At 43.6% G+C, this 19850-nt stretch overlaps 1 protein-coding gene across 5 annotated transcripts in view; it reads right to left on the bottom strand.

Moving 5' to 3' along the window:
- BMAL1 (basic helix-loop-helix ARNT like 1) overlaps positions 1-19850 on the bottom strand; it is a 503136-nt gene that overhangs the window by 300490 nt on the left and 182796 nt on the right. For 2 of the 5 annotated variants that reach the window (XM_085648204.1, XM_085648205.1), the window contains exon 5: positions 5860-5880. The exons of the other annotated variants lie outside the window; for them this stretch is intronic. In XM_085648204.1, coding sequence (XP_085504330.1) covers positions 5860-5880 — 21 coding nt within the window. The remainder of the gene's footprint in view (positions 1-5859; positions 5881-19850) is intronic. 5 annotated transcript variants of the gene reach the window in all.

The following is a 19850-nucleotide window of genomic DNA, read 5'->3' as shown; positions in this document are numbered from 1 at the left end:
TTGTATGGTTTTTAATGATATTTCCTAAGTATAATATCCTTGTAACCTGGGTGTGTGAGTGGGTGTTTGAGTGGTTGTGTGGGTGTGTAAGTTGGTGTGTGCCTGTGTGGGTGTATAAGTAGGCACGCGAGTGGCTGTGTGAATAATTTTGTGAGTGGGTTTGCAAGTGGTTGTGTGGGTGTGTAAGTGAGTCTGTGAGTGGGTGTGTGAAAGCTGTGAGGGTGTGAGTGGGTGTGTGAAGGCTGTGTGAGTGTGTGTGTGTTTGAGCGTCTGTGAGTCTGTGAGTGGGTGTTAGTGGCTATGTGGGTGTGTGAGTGGCTGTATGGGTGTTTGTGAGTGGTTGAATAAGTGTGTAAGTGGGTGCATGAGTTTGTGAGTAACTGTGAGGGTCTGTGAGTGAGTGTATTTTCTTTTTAATTGGGATCTGGACCCATGAGAATCTGGATCCAAAAAAAGGTTTTTGGACAATTTTTTGCCTATGAGGGGTCCCTCACAGACCCCCCACCCCCCCATTAGTCCCATGGGGTCAGGGTCATTTTCCCTGCTGGGAACCAAGTCCGGATGACCAAATGGCATCTGTAACTTTCCTCTCATGTTGCCACCAGATAATCACAGTATTGCAGTTGCCGCGCAGATTCAAAAATCCGCAGACGGTCTGGGAGGATATGCATAGGATCCGCATCCCTAGATATACAAATTTGGTTTTGGTAATATTTCCAAAACTACTGAACGGATTTACAACAAATCACAAAAGCACGCTTTCTGGACCAAGAGCTAGCTTTCTGCCAAATTTGGTGTAATCCCGTTTAGTGGTTCGGGTTGCAGTCATATTCAAATCAAAATTTCAATGGGAATTAACATGGTGAAAAATTGTTTGGGGACCCCCTCTTTTTCGCGGCCCCTGCTTGATGGATCACCCAGAGACTTTCCAGACAGCAGCTAAAGTGAGCATTGAGTGTTTTAGGAACATTTTGTGAAAATACATCAAAAAGTGCCAACAATAGAGCAAATGAAAAATAACTTTCCCTATGGAAACATGGTCCTACCTATAACTACCTACTGCTGTTTGTCTGAAACAAAAACAATGGTTAAGGCAGTTATAGTTAGGTGAAATGTTCAGTAACAAAGACACGTTCTAAACTCTAAAAACACAGAAATTCACCAGTTATAATTATCTCAAGTAACTATGACTCGTGCCCTAAGGTCACTATAATTTGCATGCTAGCCATGCACTGCTAATTACTCCACATATTACATCAGTCATGACATCTATGACATCACTGATATCACTGCAACATTTGCAATGAAATTATTGCTGAGGAAACTGTGCATGGTGGGGTGCAAGTTACATTTGCATGAGGGCATGAGTCATAGTTACTTGAGATAACTATAACTGGTGAATTTATCTGGTTTTTAGAGTTTAAAACGTTATACTGTACCTGAACATTTCGCTTAACTATAACATTACTTTAACCTTTTTTGCATTGCGTGTGTATATATATATATATATATATATATATATATATATATATAAATATTAAAACGCACAATGTCCCATTCGAGAGGAGCGCCCTGACAGTTGGGGCCTGCGGCGAGACCAGGACAGTATCTCGCTTTCTATTATCCCGCAAAGATGATCACGCAGCACTCCTTTTGGCTTCAAAAAGTATTTATTCAGATGCAAAAATAAATACTTTCTGAAGCCAAAAGGAGGGCTGCGTGATAATCTTTGCGGGATGATAATATATGTATGTATGTATGTATATATATATATATATATATATATATATATATATATATATATATATAAACCAACAACGCGCACTGAAGCTATTTTGAAAGGGCCCACCACGGCACTCCAACCATCCGGTTTTCTTTGCCCCCCATGCAGCCTCTCTCCACAATTATTGTGGCCTCAGAACCTGTTCTCATTTCCTACTAAAGGATTTAAAATACATATTGACAACTGTGCACAGAGGCATGCAACCTACTTAAGGTCAATACTTATGCTCACCTCTATGGACTACAGCAACCAGCAATCCTTGCGGTTGAAACCATGTAAGCCACATCCACTTAGGGCGAACTAATTTAATAAAATGTTTTTGAATTAATGAAGGTGAGCCGTGCATGCCCTTGTGTTGAGTTCATGAGGAAGGAGCGTTCTAGCCCCGAAACGCGTCGGACCTTAATAATTGTGGAGAGAGGCTGTGAGGCTGCATGCGGGGCAAAGAAAACCGGATGGTTGGAGTGCCGTGGTGAGCCCTTTCAAAATAGCTTCAGTGTGTGTTGTTGGTATATATATATATAGTTTATGTATATACAGTTTATGTACTGGAATGTACTTGTAAATTAAAATATATTGGAAGTACCAAATTACAAGTTTATAACCGCATCTTACAACATCTAAGAGCAATAGTGAACTCAGATCAAAGTTATCCAGTAGCTCGTCACTTTAAATTGGTGCATAATAATAAATTAAATGATTTGAGCTACTATGTAATTGATGCAGTACCCAAAAGCATAAGAGGAGGGAACAGGGAAAAACAATTGAGACAGCTGGAATCAAAATATATTGTACTTCTTGACACCAGGATCCCCAACGGTCTAAATACAGGAGAGGATCTGCATAATTTCTTATAAATCAGCATACTGTATAGATGTACATTTGAAAGATTCTCAGTAGCTGCCATTTACATGCTTTGCATTTTATGTAAGGTTCCGCACATATGTTAATATTGGACAAACTGATTAGGAATATTGTGACAACATTACTACAATGGATTCAACTACGTTTTACTGATTTCACAATTTTTAAACTTTGGTTTTTAAGTTGTGGCTGATGTAGGATGAATTGATTTTATTGTAGTTGGTTTTATGGAATTATTTGTGTGTATATTAACTAATCCATAATATGTTTTAGTCGGAGTATGTACATGTTTATTATTGCACATAATGCTATGCACTGGCACTTTAATCAACAATGACAATTTGCTGAAAGATGATGTAAATTTGAGCGTTCAGAAGCCACCTCCCTTGACACATAGTTTTTTATCTGTTTTAAGATATGATATTTAATATCTTTTTTTTACTTATATAATATTTGCACTTGCACTTTCCCTGATCATTGGTGTTATTTAAACATTAGGATATGTTGGTTTTGAAATTCAGCTGTGTATATACGAGATAGAGAATCGTTGGCCACTTGGCCTCATCATTACATTGCGTTTTAGGCACTGTCCATTTAGGTTTTATTTGGTATTTATATCATTTAGACTAATTATTTATTTGGATATGTAATGAGAAACATTTTTAACAATATTTATGGATAAATAAGTAAGATGTTATACTATGTGTCTTCTTACTAAAGGACACATAAAGATTTTCAATTCACAGTAGTATGTTTTCTAGCTTTACTATTGCCCTATAGTCAGGTGACCCGCATATGTTCAGGGAAGCACTATAAATTATTCACTGGTGTTCCGGTATGTCATGTGATCAAGGCTGCGGAGACGCAGCCGAAACGCGTCATGCTGATTTTGTGACTGGGAAAATAAAAGCATAATCAAACTGCACTGCTGTGGTCCGTACCTGTTTTGATAATTACCAAGGAAGGTGGTAATCCAGGATTGTGTTTCTTGAGATATATATATATATATATATATATATATATATATATATAGATAGATAGATAGATAGATAGATAGATAGATAGATAGATAGATAGATATAGATATATAGATATATATATATAGTTGGCCTTTTGTTCAGCTCTGTTCTGCCATTGGCCTTTTTCACTGTCATTTACACTCTGCTTCAATCCATGACTGTGTACTCCATGGGGTATTAGTTCAGTACACATCAGACATTGGCTCTTGTGCCCTGTAAATTATAGCATTTTCTGATCCCATGTGTACATCCACTTGAAAAAGCGCATGCATCAGTGTTAGGGCTGGCTGGCCAGTCCTTTTATGTTCAATGTTTTCCTTTTATAGTTCCCCTTTAATTTCTTTGTTTCTCCTCTTTTTATTTTAATATTTCTTAAGACAATACTACCAGCTCTCCAGGCAGTTCTAACAGGTCACTTGCATGTCGTTCATTTAATCTGCAGTGTGCCTCATCCAACTGGCTACTTCCGCTGAACCGGGAGGCCATTATGGAATGTTGTCGTCTAAAATGTATCACTGTTTTACTATTCCAAGATGGCCAACACCCTGGTTCTGAATGTAGCGGCCATGCCGGACTTTAAAACAATAGGCTATTCACAATAGGTCTGAAAGGCCGACACCTGCAGCTATTTTTTGTTTTTTTACTGCAAACATTTGCTTACTATGTTTAGATGGCAGCATGTTTGAATTTTTCTACCTGCATTCTTTTAATTTATCGTGCATATGTTTTAGAGTTTGTGTGTTTTGTTGCGATTGTGTCAGAGTGTGAATGCAAGAATGAGTCAGCGTATGGATGAATAGATGCACAAGTGCAACGATGAGAGACAGAGTATATGTATGATGACTTATTGAGTGACTACATCAGTGAAACAAAAGGTGCTTTCATTCATCCAAACCGACTGGTATTGCCACTGTTTGTTTCTTACCCCCTTCTCAATTCAATTCATGGTCAGGCCAGACACATTTAGTTATACTCAATACTGCAGTGCAAGGGCCCTACTGGAGCACATAAGCACAACCTGGAGACTAATTCACCTTTAAAGCAGGTATAGCCAAAACAATGGAAAATATTTAACTGCTGTTGCCACATCATGCATTTTGTAAGAATTCATCTGTCAAAACTAAAACCAGTAACATTCCATGAATTAAATAATGCTCACCACGATCGCTTAAGCATCCACAGTGAAAAAAAGTGAAGCATTCAAACACACTGGGCTGTCGTCTTAGGCACACACAGGCTGACCACACTATGCATCGCAACGAGTGTGCCTACATGTAGGGGAAACGACAGGGGCTGTAAGACTTTCTAAAATGTGCCCCACATAAGCAGGCTGCTATTTGTGAGGGTTATGTCCGCATTTGCGTAGGAGATGGCTGACACGCATTCCCCGTGGAGTTATTGCACAAGGTTTCCTTTACCAGAGTCTAAAAAGGCAGCATTAGACCTTTGACACTATTTAGGGGGCTAGACATGAGCCATAGGCAGGCGGGCTAGAGGGAACCAGCCTCTTGCCAGTTGAAGCCCAGAGTCTGTTGTCCATATTATGTATGGCTGTATTTCTCATATTTTGGCCATAGTAAGTAGTCGAATTACGTCAGAGCCCAGCCGTTTATATATAACCCCACTTCCTCTCAAATATAGTTGATAAATCGAGTAATATGCAATGGAGATGGCTAGGGTATTGAAGGGAAAACGGGACGAATGGCAGTTACAAATACTTCTAAAATAAGACATGAATTCAGAAGGAAAATGTTTTATAAAGAAACTAAAGGATATGGAACAAAATGCAGTATATGCACTGTCAAGCATTCGATCTGTTTTAGTAATTAAAACATATATTTTTGGCAATAACGTTTAAATCATTGCAACTCTGTTGCCGCAAGGGTGCGGAAGAAATGTAAAGTTAAAATATGGAAGCATAGAAACCCAAGCCCGGATGACAGAAAGCGGGAGTCAGCGTGTATGATTTGCTTACTATCCAAAGTTCTGCTGCCATGTACGTTCTGATCCACGAATATCAAATCATTTCCTTTGATTATTATAGAAGTTGATTTCTGGCCACACCAACAAGACTGTATTTATTAAGTATTAAACATTGGCACAACTTTCCACAAATGTATATTTGTTTAAGAAATTTCTTTTGCTATAAAGATCTAAAACGTGTAAGCAAGTCAAATATTTCGCAGTACTTACTCAAAGGAAAATCCATCAAGCCTAAAAGATAAAGAAAACAATTTGGGATAATAAATCTCAAAAAGAAAATACAATTGTTATTATTAGCTGTTCTATTGAATGACTAATACATTTTGGTACCACCTAACATCATTATTAATTAACAACGCAAAAAGTTTCCAATCTGTTTATTACATTTTTAAGTACAAACGTTATGGACACCATCAAGTCGTGGATAAGAGAAATATAAGAGAAAGAAGGCCATGCACTCATACTCCGAAAGGAGTCAGTGTGAGTTTTATGAGAGATTTGCCAGTTACAATCACATAATATAGCTTTTGGTATCAATTCACAACCTCCTACTGAGCTAGTTTCAATTTTTTAGTGAGTGCCCAGGTTGTGGTCACTTCAACAAGTAGAGAGTGTCTTTTTTTTTTTTTAATCGCTTTAAGATTTAATTTGCTGTTCTGCGCTTCCGGTCTCTCTTGGCTGTTTGTGATCATTCCTCTTCCCCTATGATTTGCCAATGCCTTTTTGGGGCTTTTAGCGTTTTACATTTGCTGTTTATGGGTCAGTTACATCACTTTCTGCAGCTCTGTTTGGACGCTTGATTGCCCACTCTTATAGTTAAGCCAGTCAGAGTAGCTGTTCTGAATCTTAAATCCTTTGTTAGGTTGAGGAGCTTTGAATTTGAAGGTTGACTGTTCTAATTTAGTATGTTTGCTACACTGGACAGAAGAACCATTAGTTGAGAATGAGGCCAGTGTTGAAATATTGGAAACATTTTATGGCAGGAGAAAGCCTCATTGACCATTGCTTCAACTTATTTCCATGCCCATTTCCTGCCCCATTGTTGCCATTATCCCCAATCTACTCTGAATGCAGGCTGCAATTGTTGTGGCAGATTCTATACAAGTCTCGTCTGGCTTCTATTATGGGATTTGAATTTAGCTGTTCAAGTGTTGAGGTTCTCTACCAATAGCTCAGCATGTATGTTCTTCCAGGAATGCTGCCTCTGGTTTTTTAGGACAACTTCCTGGATTTTTTGCCTTCTTCGGCTAGTATCGATACGAGCTGTGGGGATCATGGACCGTTACTTATTCTACATTACTGCTTAAGAAGATACATCTGTTTTACCTGATGATTGTGTGGTCTCTCCACAATGAGCACAGCCCCTTCACCTTCCTAGCGTTTCACCATCCCAGGTTCTATAGAGGGCTCAGTGCACAAGCACCAGCTTCACAAGCTGACTAGGTTTTCCACTTCACCAGTTACCGATTTTTTGTTGTTGTCTTTTTACAATAGGACCCTTTCAGTCCCCAGCACTGTCATGGGTGCCACACCAAGGACTCAACAGCTGAGCAGGCACCGTCTTTAGGTCCTCTGCAAGTCCGGAGGACCAGCTGTGACAGCTGTGCCAAAAGAGCAGTTTCAAGTCTACCAATCCCCACCTAGAGTTGCCTCTCTTCTGGTTCTAGGTCCTGACACTGGGCAACTCTCCTTAGCAAGGCCAAAAGGGAAGGTCCTGCAGTGCGATATGATGTGGATGTGCTGCCCTTGTTCTCATCTATTGGAACAATGCTCTGTGTAGCTAAGCAGAGCCAGAGGGAGAGAGGGAAAGCGAAAGTGTGTGTGAGGTGAGGGGTGATCTTGTGTCTGAATCAGTTCCAAATTATATATGGAGGAGTTGAGAATATCATGGCAGGTAGATGGCGCAAGAATAGGTACGTTATGATATCGCTATTGCAAAAAATAGAAACAACATTGCGGAGCTGGAACATATTTTGAAAACCAAACACGTCAGGGAACTATATCAGGGTATAGCGAACCATTGCAATGTGTTTGCTTTGGCATAGGGCCCACGGGCACACTACACCAAAGATTGTCATATGAGTGAGAACAGTAGCACGATTGCATTGCTTTCATATGGAGATAGGAGGACATCATGGCATGACTGTTATGAGGTGAAATCAGCACATCATGGCACAACTAGCATATGAGGGAAATGTGCATATCATGACTCGGATATATAGGAACAGGGACACATTAAGGCTCAGCTGACATGAGGCACATGAAGAGAAACTAGCATGGCATGGCTTATGTATAACAGGTGTACATGCTTGGTCATATCGTGGCATGGCTGGCATATGGGAGTATGGAGCCCAAAAAAGCAAGGCTGGAAAACAAGTGCACATCATGGCATGACTGGCAAATGAGAGATACCTGGGCAAGTTTATACCATTGACTCGCATATTGAAAATGACAAGTTGAAATTTGGGAGTGCAGAAGTGCATATGAAGAAAATGAAAATCGTTTGAGGATAAATCATGTTTCATTTTCACAAAATTTTAGAGGCGGCAGTTTTGGGACATGGAGTGACAATTTCTAATTATTTGGAGGGGACCTTGAGCTGGTGACGTGGCACTGTTTTCGTAGCTGCAAAGCCATCTTGGGAACGAGTTGACTTCACCCTTAAACGTCACAAACATACTGCCAAACAACTGACGGGCAAATGGTTGTCCAACATCACACTGTGTGAAAATGTTTAACACTTTTTAAATATTAGTACGAGAACGAAGTCCTAGTCCTCTCCTATGACGTAGACATTACCCCAAAAGGGCTTCATAACTCTATATTTATTGTGATTCACACTTCACTTACATGATATACTGTGTTAAGCCAGATATGAATCCATCTCTAGTACGATTCGAGGTCTCCAGGTTACCTTTTGGGACTGCTGTGCTCTTACTCATGTTAAAAGGCAGAGTCATTGGTGCTGCCTTTATGACTGGGTGATGCAGAAATCTCAACTGTAACCAGGCTCCTACAATTAATGGCCTGTTATCAGTATACACCGACGCGCTTCCCTTATCAGTCTGTGGAATGATATGCTCCTAATGGTGAAAATGCTAAATGAAAGTAAATACTCTTTGGCAGCAGAAGAAAGTAGGTCACAAGAAGAGCTCTGAGGCGAAAACACAAAATAAACCTACAAGGCTCAATAGGAGTACATTTATTTATTATATAATTTCAGTGTGCTCCACTTTGTCAGAACATTTGCTGTATGGTTATCCCATGTGATATAAAAAAATATACACTTTATAGCACAGCCTTTCAGTGGCGATATAGGATCGCCCGGCAAGCGTCCCTGTATCATGCACTGTTCTACTGCAGAGAGTACTGGAAGAGTTCCTTATTAAATTAACAGTGCACCGCAATAAGCATTCTGCCAAAAGCTGCAAAACGGCCAGTTTTAATAAGGATAACCCCTACTTCAATCTAGGAATTCAAGGGTTTTTTCCAAAGAGAGCACCACCACTTTAGGAGGACATGTCAGGGATCTTCTAAAACATTCATTTACGTGCATTTCCCATTACAACTTTTAAAATGGCAACCTAAGTGCAATGTACTACAGAGATAAGAGGCAATGCATTTTTAGGCGCGTCCTTTCGGGACGCTTTAGAAGTCTCAACAGACTATTGTTTTTCCAAAAATATTATGCATAATGCACATAGAGAGAGGCTTTTCGTCAGTAGATTTCATCCTTTGGGATATTAAATGTAATTCATATCGTGTTTCCGCTCATTTGCAGTATACTGCATGGGGCAATGGGTCAACCCTCATTACCCCTCAGCCCGCTTCACTTTGAGAAACTGCACAAAGCCCTTGCACATTGTTAACTTTGGCTTAAAATAGTTAATTTCTCTTCAAGGGCAAAGCTGGCTCAAAGTGTGCTTTATTTAATTATTTTTTAATTAACTTTAAATAATGGTGTTTCAACCTGTGTTGTTGAAATGCATCCTCTTCAGTTTCCCAGTTCCCTGCTGCTCAGCCAGTGTGTGTGTGATGTATGGAATAGTGACGAGTGCCTGGTTGCTAAGAATTTCAGTTTGACAGAGTGGGCTGAACAGTGAGGATGCTGTTCTTGGTGGGCTATTTATAATTAACTTGTAACCTGGAACTAAGAGATATTTTCTTTAATATATCTAATATATCTACCTTATAACCTTGGTTACTTGACTACAGGCCTACAAAGAGGATATCTTCATTTACAACACATGCGAGGAGTTGGAAAACAGCCTACGTGTGAAAGGGGATTGAAGCAGAAAATTAAGTTTACAAGAAACAAAGAGAAAGAGTGATTTAAGCTTAAGAAGAAAAGAGAAACACCCTGAAAGCCCCACCAGTGTCTTTGTGACAAGACAGCCTGCAGTCATCAGAAGTCTTGGCGTTTAACCTGTTTAAATTTAAAGTCTTTGCTGATTTATGGTGACTTGTGTGCCAACAAGTTAAATTTGGCAGATACAGAATTTCATCGCTTGGCCAAGACGTGCCGGTGGGGAGTTAGCTGGCAGCGCTGATTAACAAGAAATGGAGCAAGTGTGATGTAGGAAAGCGGCAGTGTGTGCAATTAACCATTTGAGGGCAGAAATGCAACTTTATTGCTGTATGGTCACAGGGGCAGCTCCTGCATTAGGGCAGAGGAGTGTCGCCCCACTGCTTTCTCACAGTACGAGAAGCAGAAAACATAAAATGGTAAAACTACCATTTTATGTTTCTGATTCTCACAGTGCGAGAAAGCAGAAGGGTTTGGTTGGTGGCGGGCGGGTCTGCTGGAGGGCAGGGAGGAGTGGCTAGCCCAATGCTGCGGACCCTGACTGTTTGGTCGGCCCTCTGGGGCTGACCAAACCAGTCATGCACACTCTCCCTTTTCTCCATGTAAGCTACATGCACCCTACATGGAGAAAATGGCCTCACCATTGGCGCCTGGCTGGGCGCCGCCCCCTACCAATCACAATTCTGCCATTGCAGCGCTGTGATTGGCTTAGGGAAGGGGAGGGAGGCTGCCTGCTTCCTGTTCCACACGGGACCCGTCCAGGAGCTGAGACGGAGCAGGACCCGGGAAGGTAAGTTTATTTATTAATATTAAATTCCCCCGCGTGAACCCTCGTGCTATCCCGCCCATGCGAACCCCCGTGCGGCACCCAAAGCCACCTTACCCCCACCCGCGAGTCATGCCGGCCGTGCCTGTATGGTCAGCTGGCAATGAGTACTTCCTGGATTTTACGTGTGAGGACTCTCTACTGGGGGCAAGAGTGTCTTTTTGTCAATTTTAATCACCCTGTTGGGTAAAGCATATTACGCTGCTTATGGGGACTACAAGTTGGGCACGTGCAAGATGGGCTATGTTTTGAGTTGTTTATAGCCATTCCGTCGGGGTAAGTGTGCCTCGCTGTTTAAGAAGACTACAAGTTTGGCCTGTTGAAGAAGCAGTATGTTGTAAGGCATTTATTGGTGAGAAACGGTTATCGGTTAGTGTTATGGTTTATAAACGTACCGTTCCTGAGCACGAGAATCTGCACAAGACTCAGCTTCTTACACGTCTGAATTGGGTGTGCGTCGCTTTGTTAACAGTTCTTTACTGACCTCATACGCTCCCAGGCTATCACAGGCTTTCCGTTTAATATTTATTTCACTGCTGCTCTGCAGAATAATTTTGCCTCTTGCACACTTGATCAGCTGTTCCGGGTGATCACAGCTGTGTGTACAGATGTGAAGCACTGTAATAGCCACATCAGGGTAACTACTTGTTTCTGCTTCGAGTCAAAGCTCTGCTGCCTGTAGTTGAACCAGTTAAAAGAATACAGCTCCTATGAAGGAATGGCTGCGCAAGGATTTCATACATCTGATTGGACATTCCACCTTGCACCTGAAGTACTATGAAGGAACTCCAAGCATCAGGGACTTGAGAGTAATTTCGGGTGAGAGGTCGCTCACCGGGGTGTTATTGGTGGATATTGTTCTATGCCACACTGAGTTTGTTTGTAATGTCTTGCTGAGTGTATTTTCAATGATATTCTGAATTTGCTGCCTGTGTATTTTTATTATTGCCATGCTGAATTTTCTGCTTTACTATATATGCTTTTCTGAATTTGCTGTTTGTGGATTATTTCTATGCCATGCTTAATTTCCTGCTCGAGTATATTTTTCAATGCCATTCTAAATTTGCTTTTGGTGAATATATTTCTATTTAAAAATCAAGAATGGGAATGGATCACTTGACCTGAGTAACCAGGGTTCATACAGTTCGTATGATATATTAAAAAACCCTCATTCACGTACACAAGTCGGGGTGGCGGTGTATCTTGATTCTCCGCCTTACTTTCTTAAAAACGTGACAGCATCATCATTGGGTTTGTTATGTATGCTTCTTCCATCCGGAGGTAAACCACTGGTTATTGCAGTAGTGATCAGAGAAGGGTGAGGGTGCTCTAGTGAAGTGAATAATAATGCGTGTGGTGTTAAAATCTTGTATAACCAGATTTATTCATTTATTTAGTCTGGGTTCAAGATGTTTAAAAAGGGTGTCGTGCGTGAGTAGACTAGTTATGGGTCTATCGCACTAAATTTGTCCATAAAAAGGTCGACATGTTTCAGCACTTGTGGTTGCCCATGTGGGTCAAGGGGGCTTTCTTCAGGACCTAGAGAAGATGGAGGCTGCTAATTGTTAGGGTCTCCTTGAATCTGGGTATGATTGGCCTGATTCTGAAAAGTTCGAGTAGTACCTCAAGTCTTACTTTGTGGACTTCTTCGGGTGATCAGGGGGATAATATCTGGTCACCAGAGAAAGAGACAGCACAAGTCGTGCCGCACCGCGTAGCAGCAGGAATTAGCTCCCTGATCACCCGAAGAAGTCCGCAAAGTAAGACTTGAGGTACTACTCGACCTTTTCAGAATCAGGCCAATCCCAAGGTTTGATCCTAACTGTAACCTGTCACTTTTGAGTGTGAGAGAGTGTGTAAGTGAGTGCATGAGTGTCTTAGTAGGTGTGGGAGTGAGTGTGTGAGTTTCTCAATGGGTGTGTGTAGGTCTGTGAGTGGCGCTATGGGTCTGAGTGGCTGTGTGGGTCGGTGAGTGCCTTAGTGGGTCTATGACTGGGACTGTGAGAGGCACTATGGGTCTGTGAGTGTGTGTGTGAATAGCTTTTTGGGTATGTGAGTGGTTGTGCCAGTTCCTGTGTATGTCTGTGAGTATCTGAGTGAGTGCTGCTATGGGTCTGTGGGTGTGTGAGTGACTGCATGGGTCTGTGAGTGTGTGTGTGAGTCTCAGTGGTTCTGTGAGTGAGTGTTAGTATCTGAATGGTTCTGTGAGTGGGTGCATGAGTCTCACTGGCTGTGTGAGGGTGCCTGAGTCTCTGAGAGAGTCTGTGTGTGGGTGCAGGAGTATCTGATTAGTTCTGTGACTGTGTGCATGAGTATCTGACTAGGTCCATGAGCAACTGTATAAGTCTTAGAGTGTATCTGTGAGTGGGTGCATGAGACTCAGTGTGTCTGTGCATGGGTACATGACTGAGTGGGTCTGTGGATGGGCACATTAGTGAAGAGGTCTGTGAGTGGTTGCAGGAGTCTGAGTGGGTCTGTGAGTCTCTGAGTGGGTCTGTGAGTGAGTGTGAGTCTGAGTTGTTGTGTTAGTGGGTGCATGAGTCTCTGAGGCATCAGTTTCCCTGCACCTGCATGAAAAATCCTTGTGCCACCATAGATGCGCCGTATTTACAATACGGTGCACTATGGCGCAAGGATTAACAGATGCGTCAGAAATTCATCCCACTTACGTATGAATTTTATAAATATGTATTTGGCATAATGCCAGGTTCGAGTCCCTGCGTTGGCTCTGAACAAAGCAATTGATTTCATTAAAGAATGTATGACTTTACAACGCATTCCGTTGTAACGCATGCCTTTACCACGCATGCGTTACAACGCGAATGTCATCACCACGAATATCCTTTACCACAAAAATGCCTTTAACACGCATACTTTTACATCGATTTTCATTGTTAAATTATGCATGTTAATGGCATTTTCTTGTTAAAGGATATTGCACTTATTATCTACTCTTTAAAGTTTTCCCTTGCGGGACACCACCCCCTCATTCCCCCTTACCTCTCCTCTCCTCGATCTTCCTTGGTGACGTTCCACGTCGTTAAGAGGATGCGGAAGTATCCTTTTATTTCTTCTAACGACGTGGATTGCCTCCTTATCTCTCTTTAATTGACGGAATCAGGTACGTTTTTCTTTTTATATTTTATTTTTGGGGTGCCCCCCCAAGCCCTCTTTTTTTAATCCCACGTTTTTTTTGGGGGGGGGGGGGGGGGGGGGGGGGAGATCCCCCAACCTCCCTTTTTTTTTCTTTTAACTTTAGCACACATGCCTTTACTACGGATTTCGTAGTAAAGGCATGCGTGGTAAAGACTTTTCGTTGTAACCACGCATAGCTGCAAAATCGGCCCTGTAACTGTCATGGACCCCACAAGTGTTACCTGTTGCTTTCGAAGTATTCTCACAGAGACGACATGAGCTATCGCCCCCGTACCCACCTTACCCCTGTTACGGAGTGTACACCAACTGGGTTGGAGATGGGACCGGGGAAGGGAATGGTGCGCGGAAGGCCAGAGGAGAACCACCCTCGGTTAGGGAATAGCCATCAACTCCTGCTGAAAGGAAGACAAGGGACACCCTATTATACCTGGCCTGGGCAACGCCCTCTCTAGGTTTACTCCTTGCGCACATGCGGGTCAGATAATCACCTTGTGAAGGAGAGCCCCTTGTGTGGCGTAAGTCTAGTAGTAAGCAGCGCTCCTGCGCTGTTTTCGGGGAAACACGGCTGCTTCACAAGGTAGGTAGCACTAACTCCGCAGTGCTCCAGAGAAATGAAGTTTAGTACAATGGCAAGCGCGCCAGCATGACGTAAGCATACGCTGGCAATCGCTAAGTTACAGTCTTAGCGCTCCACGTAGAAACCAAAGAAACTGTAAGCAAACTAAAAAAGCAAGCGCTCCTGCGCGGTGATGAGTAACACAACAAAGCGCTCCTGCGCGGTGTGTCAAAAAACCAAAACAAAGCGCTCCTGCGCGGCGTGTCATAAGCAAATAAAGCGCTCCAGCGCGGTGTATCAGCAGCTACCAAAGCGCTCCTGCGCAGCGTGTCATAAGCAAATAAAGCGCTCCAGCGTGGTGTATCAGAAGCTACCAAAGCACTCCAGCGCGAGCGGGGAAATACCTGTTCAGAGGTCTGCTGAATCTGCAGGCAGGAACTGAAGTCTATGGGCATCAATCCGAAGCGCTGGACCGGCGGGAACCGCTGTGGTTTATGCGGTGTCCCCCGGAAGCCCTTGAGTGACGTGGCAGCGGTTTCCGGTCAGAAAGCTAGACCGCAAACCGCCTGCCACGCGGAAGGAAGGAAAACCCGATCCCGCATGCGCAATGAGGCTAACACGCTGCGGACTGTCGGGAGGCAGGCATGGGACCCCGGGAACCATGACAGTATCAAAATCGGCTGAATACCCGCCCTGGCAAAGAGCTCGGCGGCACCCCTAAGCCCAGGGGGGGGGGGGGGGCGGCCGAGCACTTTCCCAGGGCCGGTTTTGGTTCCCAGTCCGGCCCTGGCAGTACCATTGTGCATCGGTAGGTAGTGACGCTCGGCTCTGCAATGCATCACCCATGCCAGAAGTGATGTGTGCTGTATCTATATATGTACCACCCCAACGTTGACATCAGTTTCTTTTCGCTACTTTCCACGCTAGGAGCACAGAGTCAGGAAGAACACTGACCACTGGTGTGGAAAACTAGGTCTCTGAATGGGGGAACAGCCCTGTCCCTAGAAATCCGTTTGGCGAGCTGGGAGGATGGTTGGGTCAGTAAGGAATCTAAGGCTAGACAGAGTCTCTACCAGAAAAGGTGTTACTGAAGAGCCCAGTGAGAGCTACTTTGGAAACTCCAGTGCGCAAAACCGTTGACATTGCGTGGTCTAAGCAGTGGCGAACAGATCCAACCAAGGCTCTCCCCACTACTAAAAGAGACATTGCACAACCTCCGGATGGAGATGCCACTCACGGTCTGCTAGGCACCTTCGGCTGAGTTCATTTGCACTGGCGTTCAGAAAACCCACCTGGTGTTGAACCACCATGGATATGCCCTGATGTTATAGCCATGTCCAGAAATGCAGGGCTTCTTGACAAAGGGTCTAACCCACGCCTTGTTTGTTGCAGTACCACATGGTGGTGGTGTTGTCCGTGAACATCTGCACTAGCCTTCCTTTGATGGAGAGTAGAAAGGCTTTCTATGCCACACTGATCGCCCAGAGCTCTTGTAGGCTGATGTGGAGTCCGGCCTCTGATCTCCATTTTCCCAGATGGTCGCTCAATCCCATGAATGAGGCATCTGTCACCACTGTCACATGTGGCTGGAGAATGGAGAGTGGCCGGCCGCTGACCAAATGGCAGTTAGCCACCACACCACTGCAGATTTTCGGCGGCGTGGTGGCGGAGAACATTCGTCCTGTTCACAAGAGACCCTGTACATGGTTTGGACCACGTCCCAAGCAGGATGTCCGTGAGGGTTTCATTAAATGGGAGAAGCAGTTCTGAGGGGGTTACTGCCAGCTGAAGCACCTCTGCTAAGACATTAGCCTTGACTGCCACTGAGGGTAGGCTAAGGTCCAGGACCTCGGCCACCCTTATCACCATCATAGTAAAAGAAGCCCCCTCCTCCATAGCCACAGTAGGAGGAAAGATCATGCCAGTATCTGGAGAAGTGTCCAGTCCACTGCCATCTGCCAATTCTTCACAGCAGTCCATGTTGGGGCTGGTATTCAGGGTTCAGCAATCCTTCTCAATCCTCCCTGAGTCCCAGCTCATAAGAATAGGGCTTGGGGATGAGAATAGGGACGCATCGTCAAAGGGCGCTGGGAGAATCGGCATCGGGACCGGCGCTGGAGAAGGTCAAGGTGGTACGACTTGTGCTAGTCCGATACATCCGTGGATCCAAGGGGCCCGACTAGAACCGGAACCGCCAGCAGAGAATCAGTAGGGGCCCCTCCCGAACCCATGGGACCAGAAGGCACGCCAGCGGGAACGGGCCACCCAAATATGAGGTTCATGGCCTCCTAGAACTCGCTATGTTTAGTGGGGGTCGCTCCAGCTCCCAGAAACTCGGGAGGCACAGAGTCAGCTTAGCTTCAACCACAGAGCCAGGCCTCGAAAGACGATGCTCCCTTGTCTCCTAGGATTACTTTGACGGACGGAGCGAAGTTGAAGACCTCTTTGATTTTACTCTTCTTAGTCTTGTGGGACTTTCCCCAAGACGACTTGGAGTGCAGTGAGGATATTGAGTTCTGTGACCAATCCCAAGACATTCCTCTCAAATGAGAGACTGTCGTGGCGTCGCATAGTTGGCGTCATGAAGCTTTAGCGAGCACTGCCTCAAGGCCTTGGGGTGCATGGCGCAGCAGTTGACGCAGGTCTTCACATAGTCATTGCACTTGAGCCACCAAAGGCAAACAAGGTGCAGGTCCTTCAATGACATCTGCCAGTGACAGGCGCCACAGGGTTTGAAGCTGGCCTTCCTAGCTGACATCCTGCCACAACAGGAGAAAAATCTCTAAAAGACTTCAACAAAAAGAAAAAAAATCATTCAAAAATTGACTGGGGGTAGCTCTCTGGATCTGCGCTGGCTGACACGGAAAGAAAAGAACTGACATCGGTGCGCTCGGGTGGTGCGTATACAGGCATCACATATGTCACTTCTGCTGCGGACGACATCACGCAGATTTGAATGACTCCACCTACCGGCATGCAGGGGGACTGCTCATGAAAAAGTTCCAGATCCAATCAGATGCCTGGGGATAATTAGAAGATAAGGAATCTGCAGTTAGAAGTCTCTATCAGATAAATGCAAAATGTAAAGGCAGCTTTATTTATTGCTTTTCGTGATCCATCAGAAATCAGCTGTCAGTCCACCAATGGGTAGCAACCCATTGTTTGGAAACACTGGTGTAGAATGTAAGAGGGCTTTGCATCACACACATATTATAGAGAGACAATGAATGAATGAGTAAATCATGTAAGAATGAATGTGTAAAAGTTAAGTAAAACAATGAGGGTATACAAGGTCTAGAAGTCACATGTCACCCATACTCGTAGGCATAATGTGTTAAAATTGCTTCCTCTGAAGACACGAAGGGGAACATTTACTATGTTTTCAAACAACACACAGTAGTAACCAAAGACTCTGTGTTATGTAAAAAGGAGAAAGCACAACAGCCCCATCCCTTAGAAATGGCGCTTGTTCTCCTTCCTCTAGCGCTGATTTACCTTAGGCTGGCTTGGGATTAAGTCCTTTTTTCCAGGAAAACCTTGTCAAAGCATTTCCAGCAAGGATGGGACCTGCACGGGGATACAGAGCCTTTTAATTGGAGCGCTGTTATTGTTCAATTGCTTCTTTGACCCTTTGGAGCTTCCTCCTTTGCTTTCCCCTCCAGACGTCCACTAAGGACAGCAGAGTGCAAGGTTATTTTGAGATTTAAATATTAAATATCCTTTAATTGTATGCTAGCGCAGAGCTATGCTGCAGGGTTTTTCAAATGTTCCTGTTGTATCAATAACAGCTTGTGCATTACCGACTGAACTGAGTTGATTCCAATTAAAATACTGAAACCCAAAAATATAACAAAAGAGATACAAATGTAAAGACCGTTTAGGGTTCTGGAGGCTGATGATAGTTCCAAAAGAAATTAACTATGTGGTGAAAGGCTGATGAGCTGCGTACAGTGCTTGTTTGGAGGTGGGAGGTTGATGATAACCACGCTGAATCTAGTGAGCCAAGGCACCATGGCAGGAGGATGTTATCCAGGAGCGTCCCGTGCAGGTGAGAGCGGTGGGACGGTGGGGAAAGGGGTAATACTCGACAGACGACGACAAGGTAAAATTAATTATTTATTATAATTTTCACTCGTTGTCTGTCGAGTTCCCCTCCCACCCCGCCCCACCGCTCTTACCTGCATGGGGACACTCCTGATGTTATCAGGTACTTTACAATGTTTTCTGTGTGCATGAGTGGGGTGGGGGTTGATATTGTGCTGACCATTTCTATGCTGAACTCTGTTCCATTGGCAGCCTTTGCCTGGTGGAGATACCTCTATCTCCCTGTTCTGATAGGTTCCTGCTGCGATATACCAAAGCTATTTGAGGCATGTTTTGGTGAAGAAATAATAGCCCTTGGCCTTCAACCATTTACTTTATGAAAACGAGTACAAAGCGAACCTGGAAGTTGGCATACAGTGTCAGATCAGAGGGACCCTGATGAGCTTCTTAGCGAGAATTATAAAACACTAAGGCTAGGTAAATCTAAAGCACTCCTCAGTTTCTTTCAGGAAGGCTAAGATTTATACTTGCCTGCTTCTAGTTTATGATTTTCAGGTATGAGTCTTTGTGACCTCCTACCTGAAGAGCTGGGCTTAGTGCACGGTATGTCTATTTTGTACTGCAAGATATTTTTTCCTTTTACCTCAATGCCTGATGTGGCATTTGTTTACAGAGTTCACATTCTGAAGTTTAAAAAAGATTTTTTTAAATACATTTAGAATGGCCATCTTCTTTTTCCAATCTTACTACCATGCTTGGACGTGGCAAAATAAAGATGCCATAAACACTGTTGAAGGGACTCCCAAATAGTTTCAATGACGAGGAAAGGGAAGAGAATAACCATCCCTCAGGAAAATGGTAGACAATCATTGAAAAAATCCAAATTGGAGAAATAGTGGTTAGCCATTAGAAATGCAGGTCCTATAGAGATCCTTTAGTGTTCAGGAATTCTCTCAAGATGAATGGAAAATGAAACAGCTAGATTGGTCCTATGGAGGGCGTAGAGGACTAGCAACCTTAAAGAAGGAGATATCTATAATATCTCATGCAGTCTGCCTCACGCTTAAGTATACAAAAAAAGTGAGGGATTGAATACTTGAATTAATCGCAGCCACTGGTAACTTCTCAGAGCCGCTTCCCAGTCAACTGTTATTTTTCACACTATGCCAGCTCAGTTTGGACCCAGCCATATGACTCTGTTCCAATAGGAACATTCCAGCCCAAACCACCAAGTCAGGTCCTACCTAAAGCAGAACACAAGCAACCCTTGACCGATTTTGCCTGTATTAGGATTTTGTCTCATGTGCATGGCA

The sequence above is a fragment of the Triturus cristatus genome, chromosome 3_2 (assembly GCF_964204655.1).
Source record: "Triturus cristatus chromosome 3_2, aTriCri1.1, whole genome shotgun sequence".
Taxonomy (NCBI): Eukaryota; Metazoa; Chordata; class Amphibia; order Caudata; family Salamandridae; genus Triturus; species Triturus cristatus.
The sequence above is the reverse complement of the archived record's forward strand: the minus strand, read 5'-3'. Positions and strand labels throughout refer to the sequence as shown.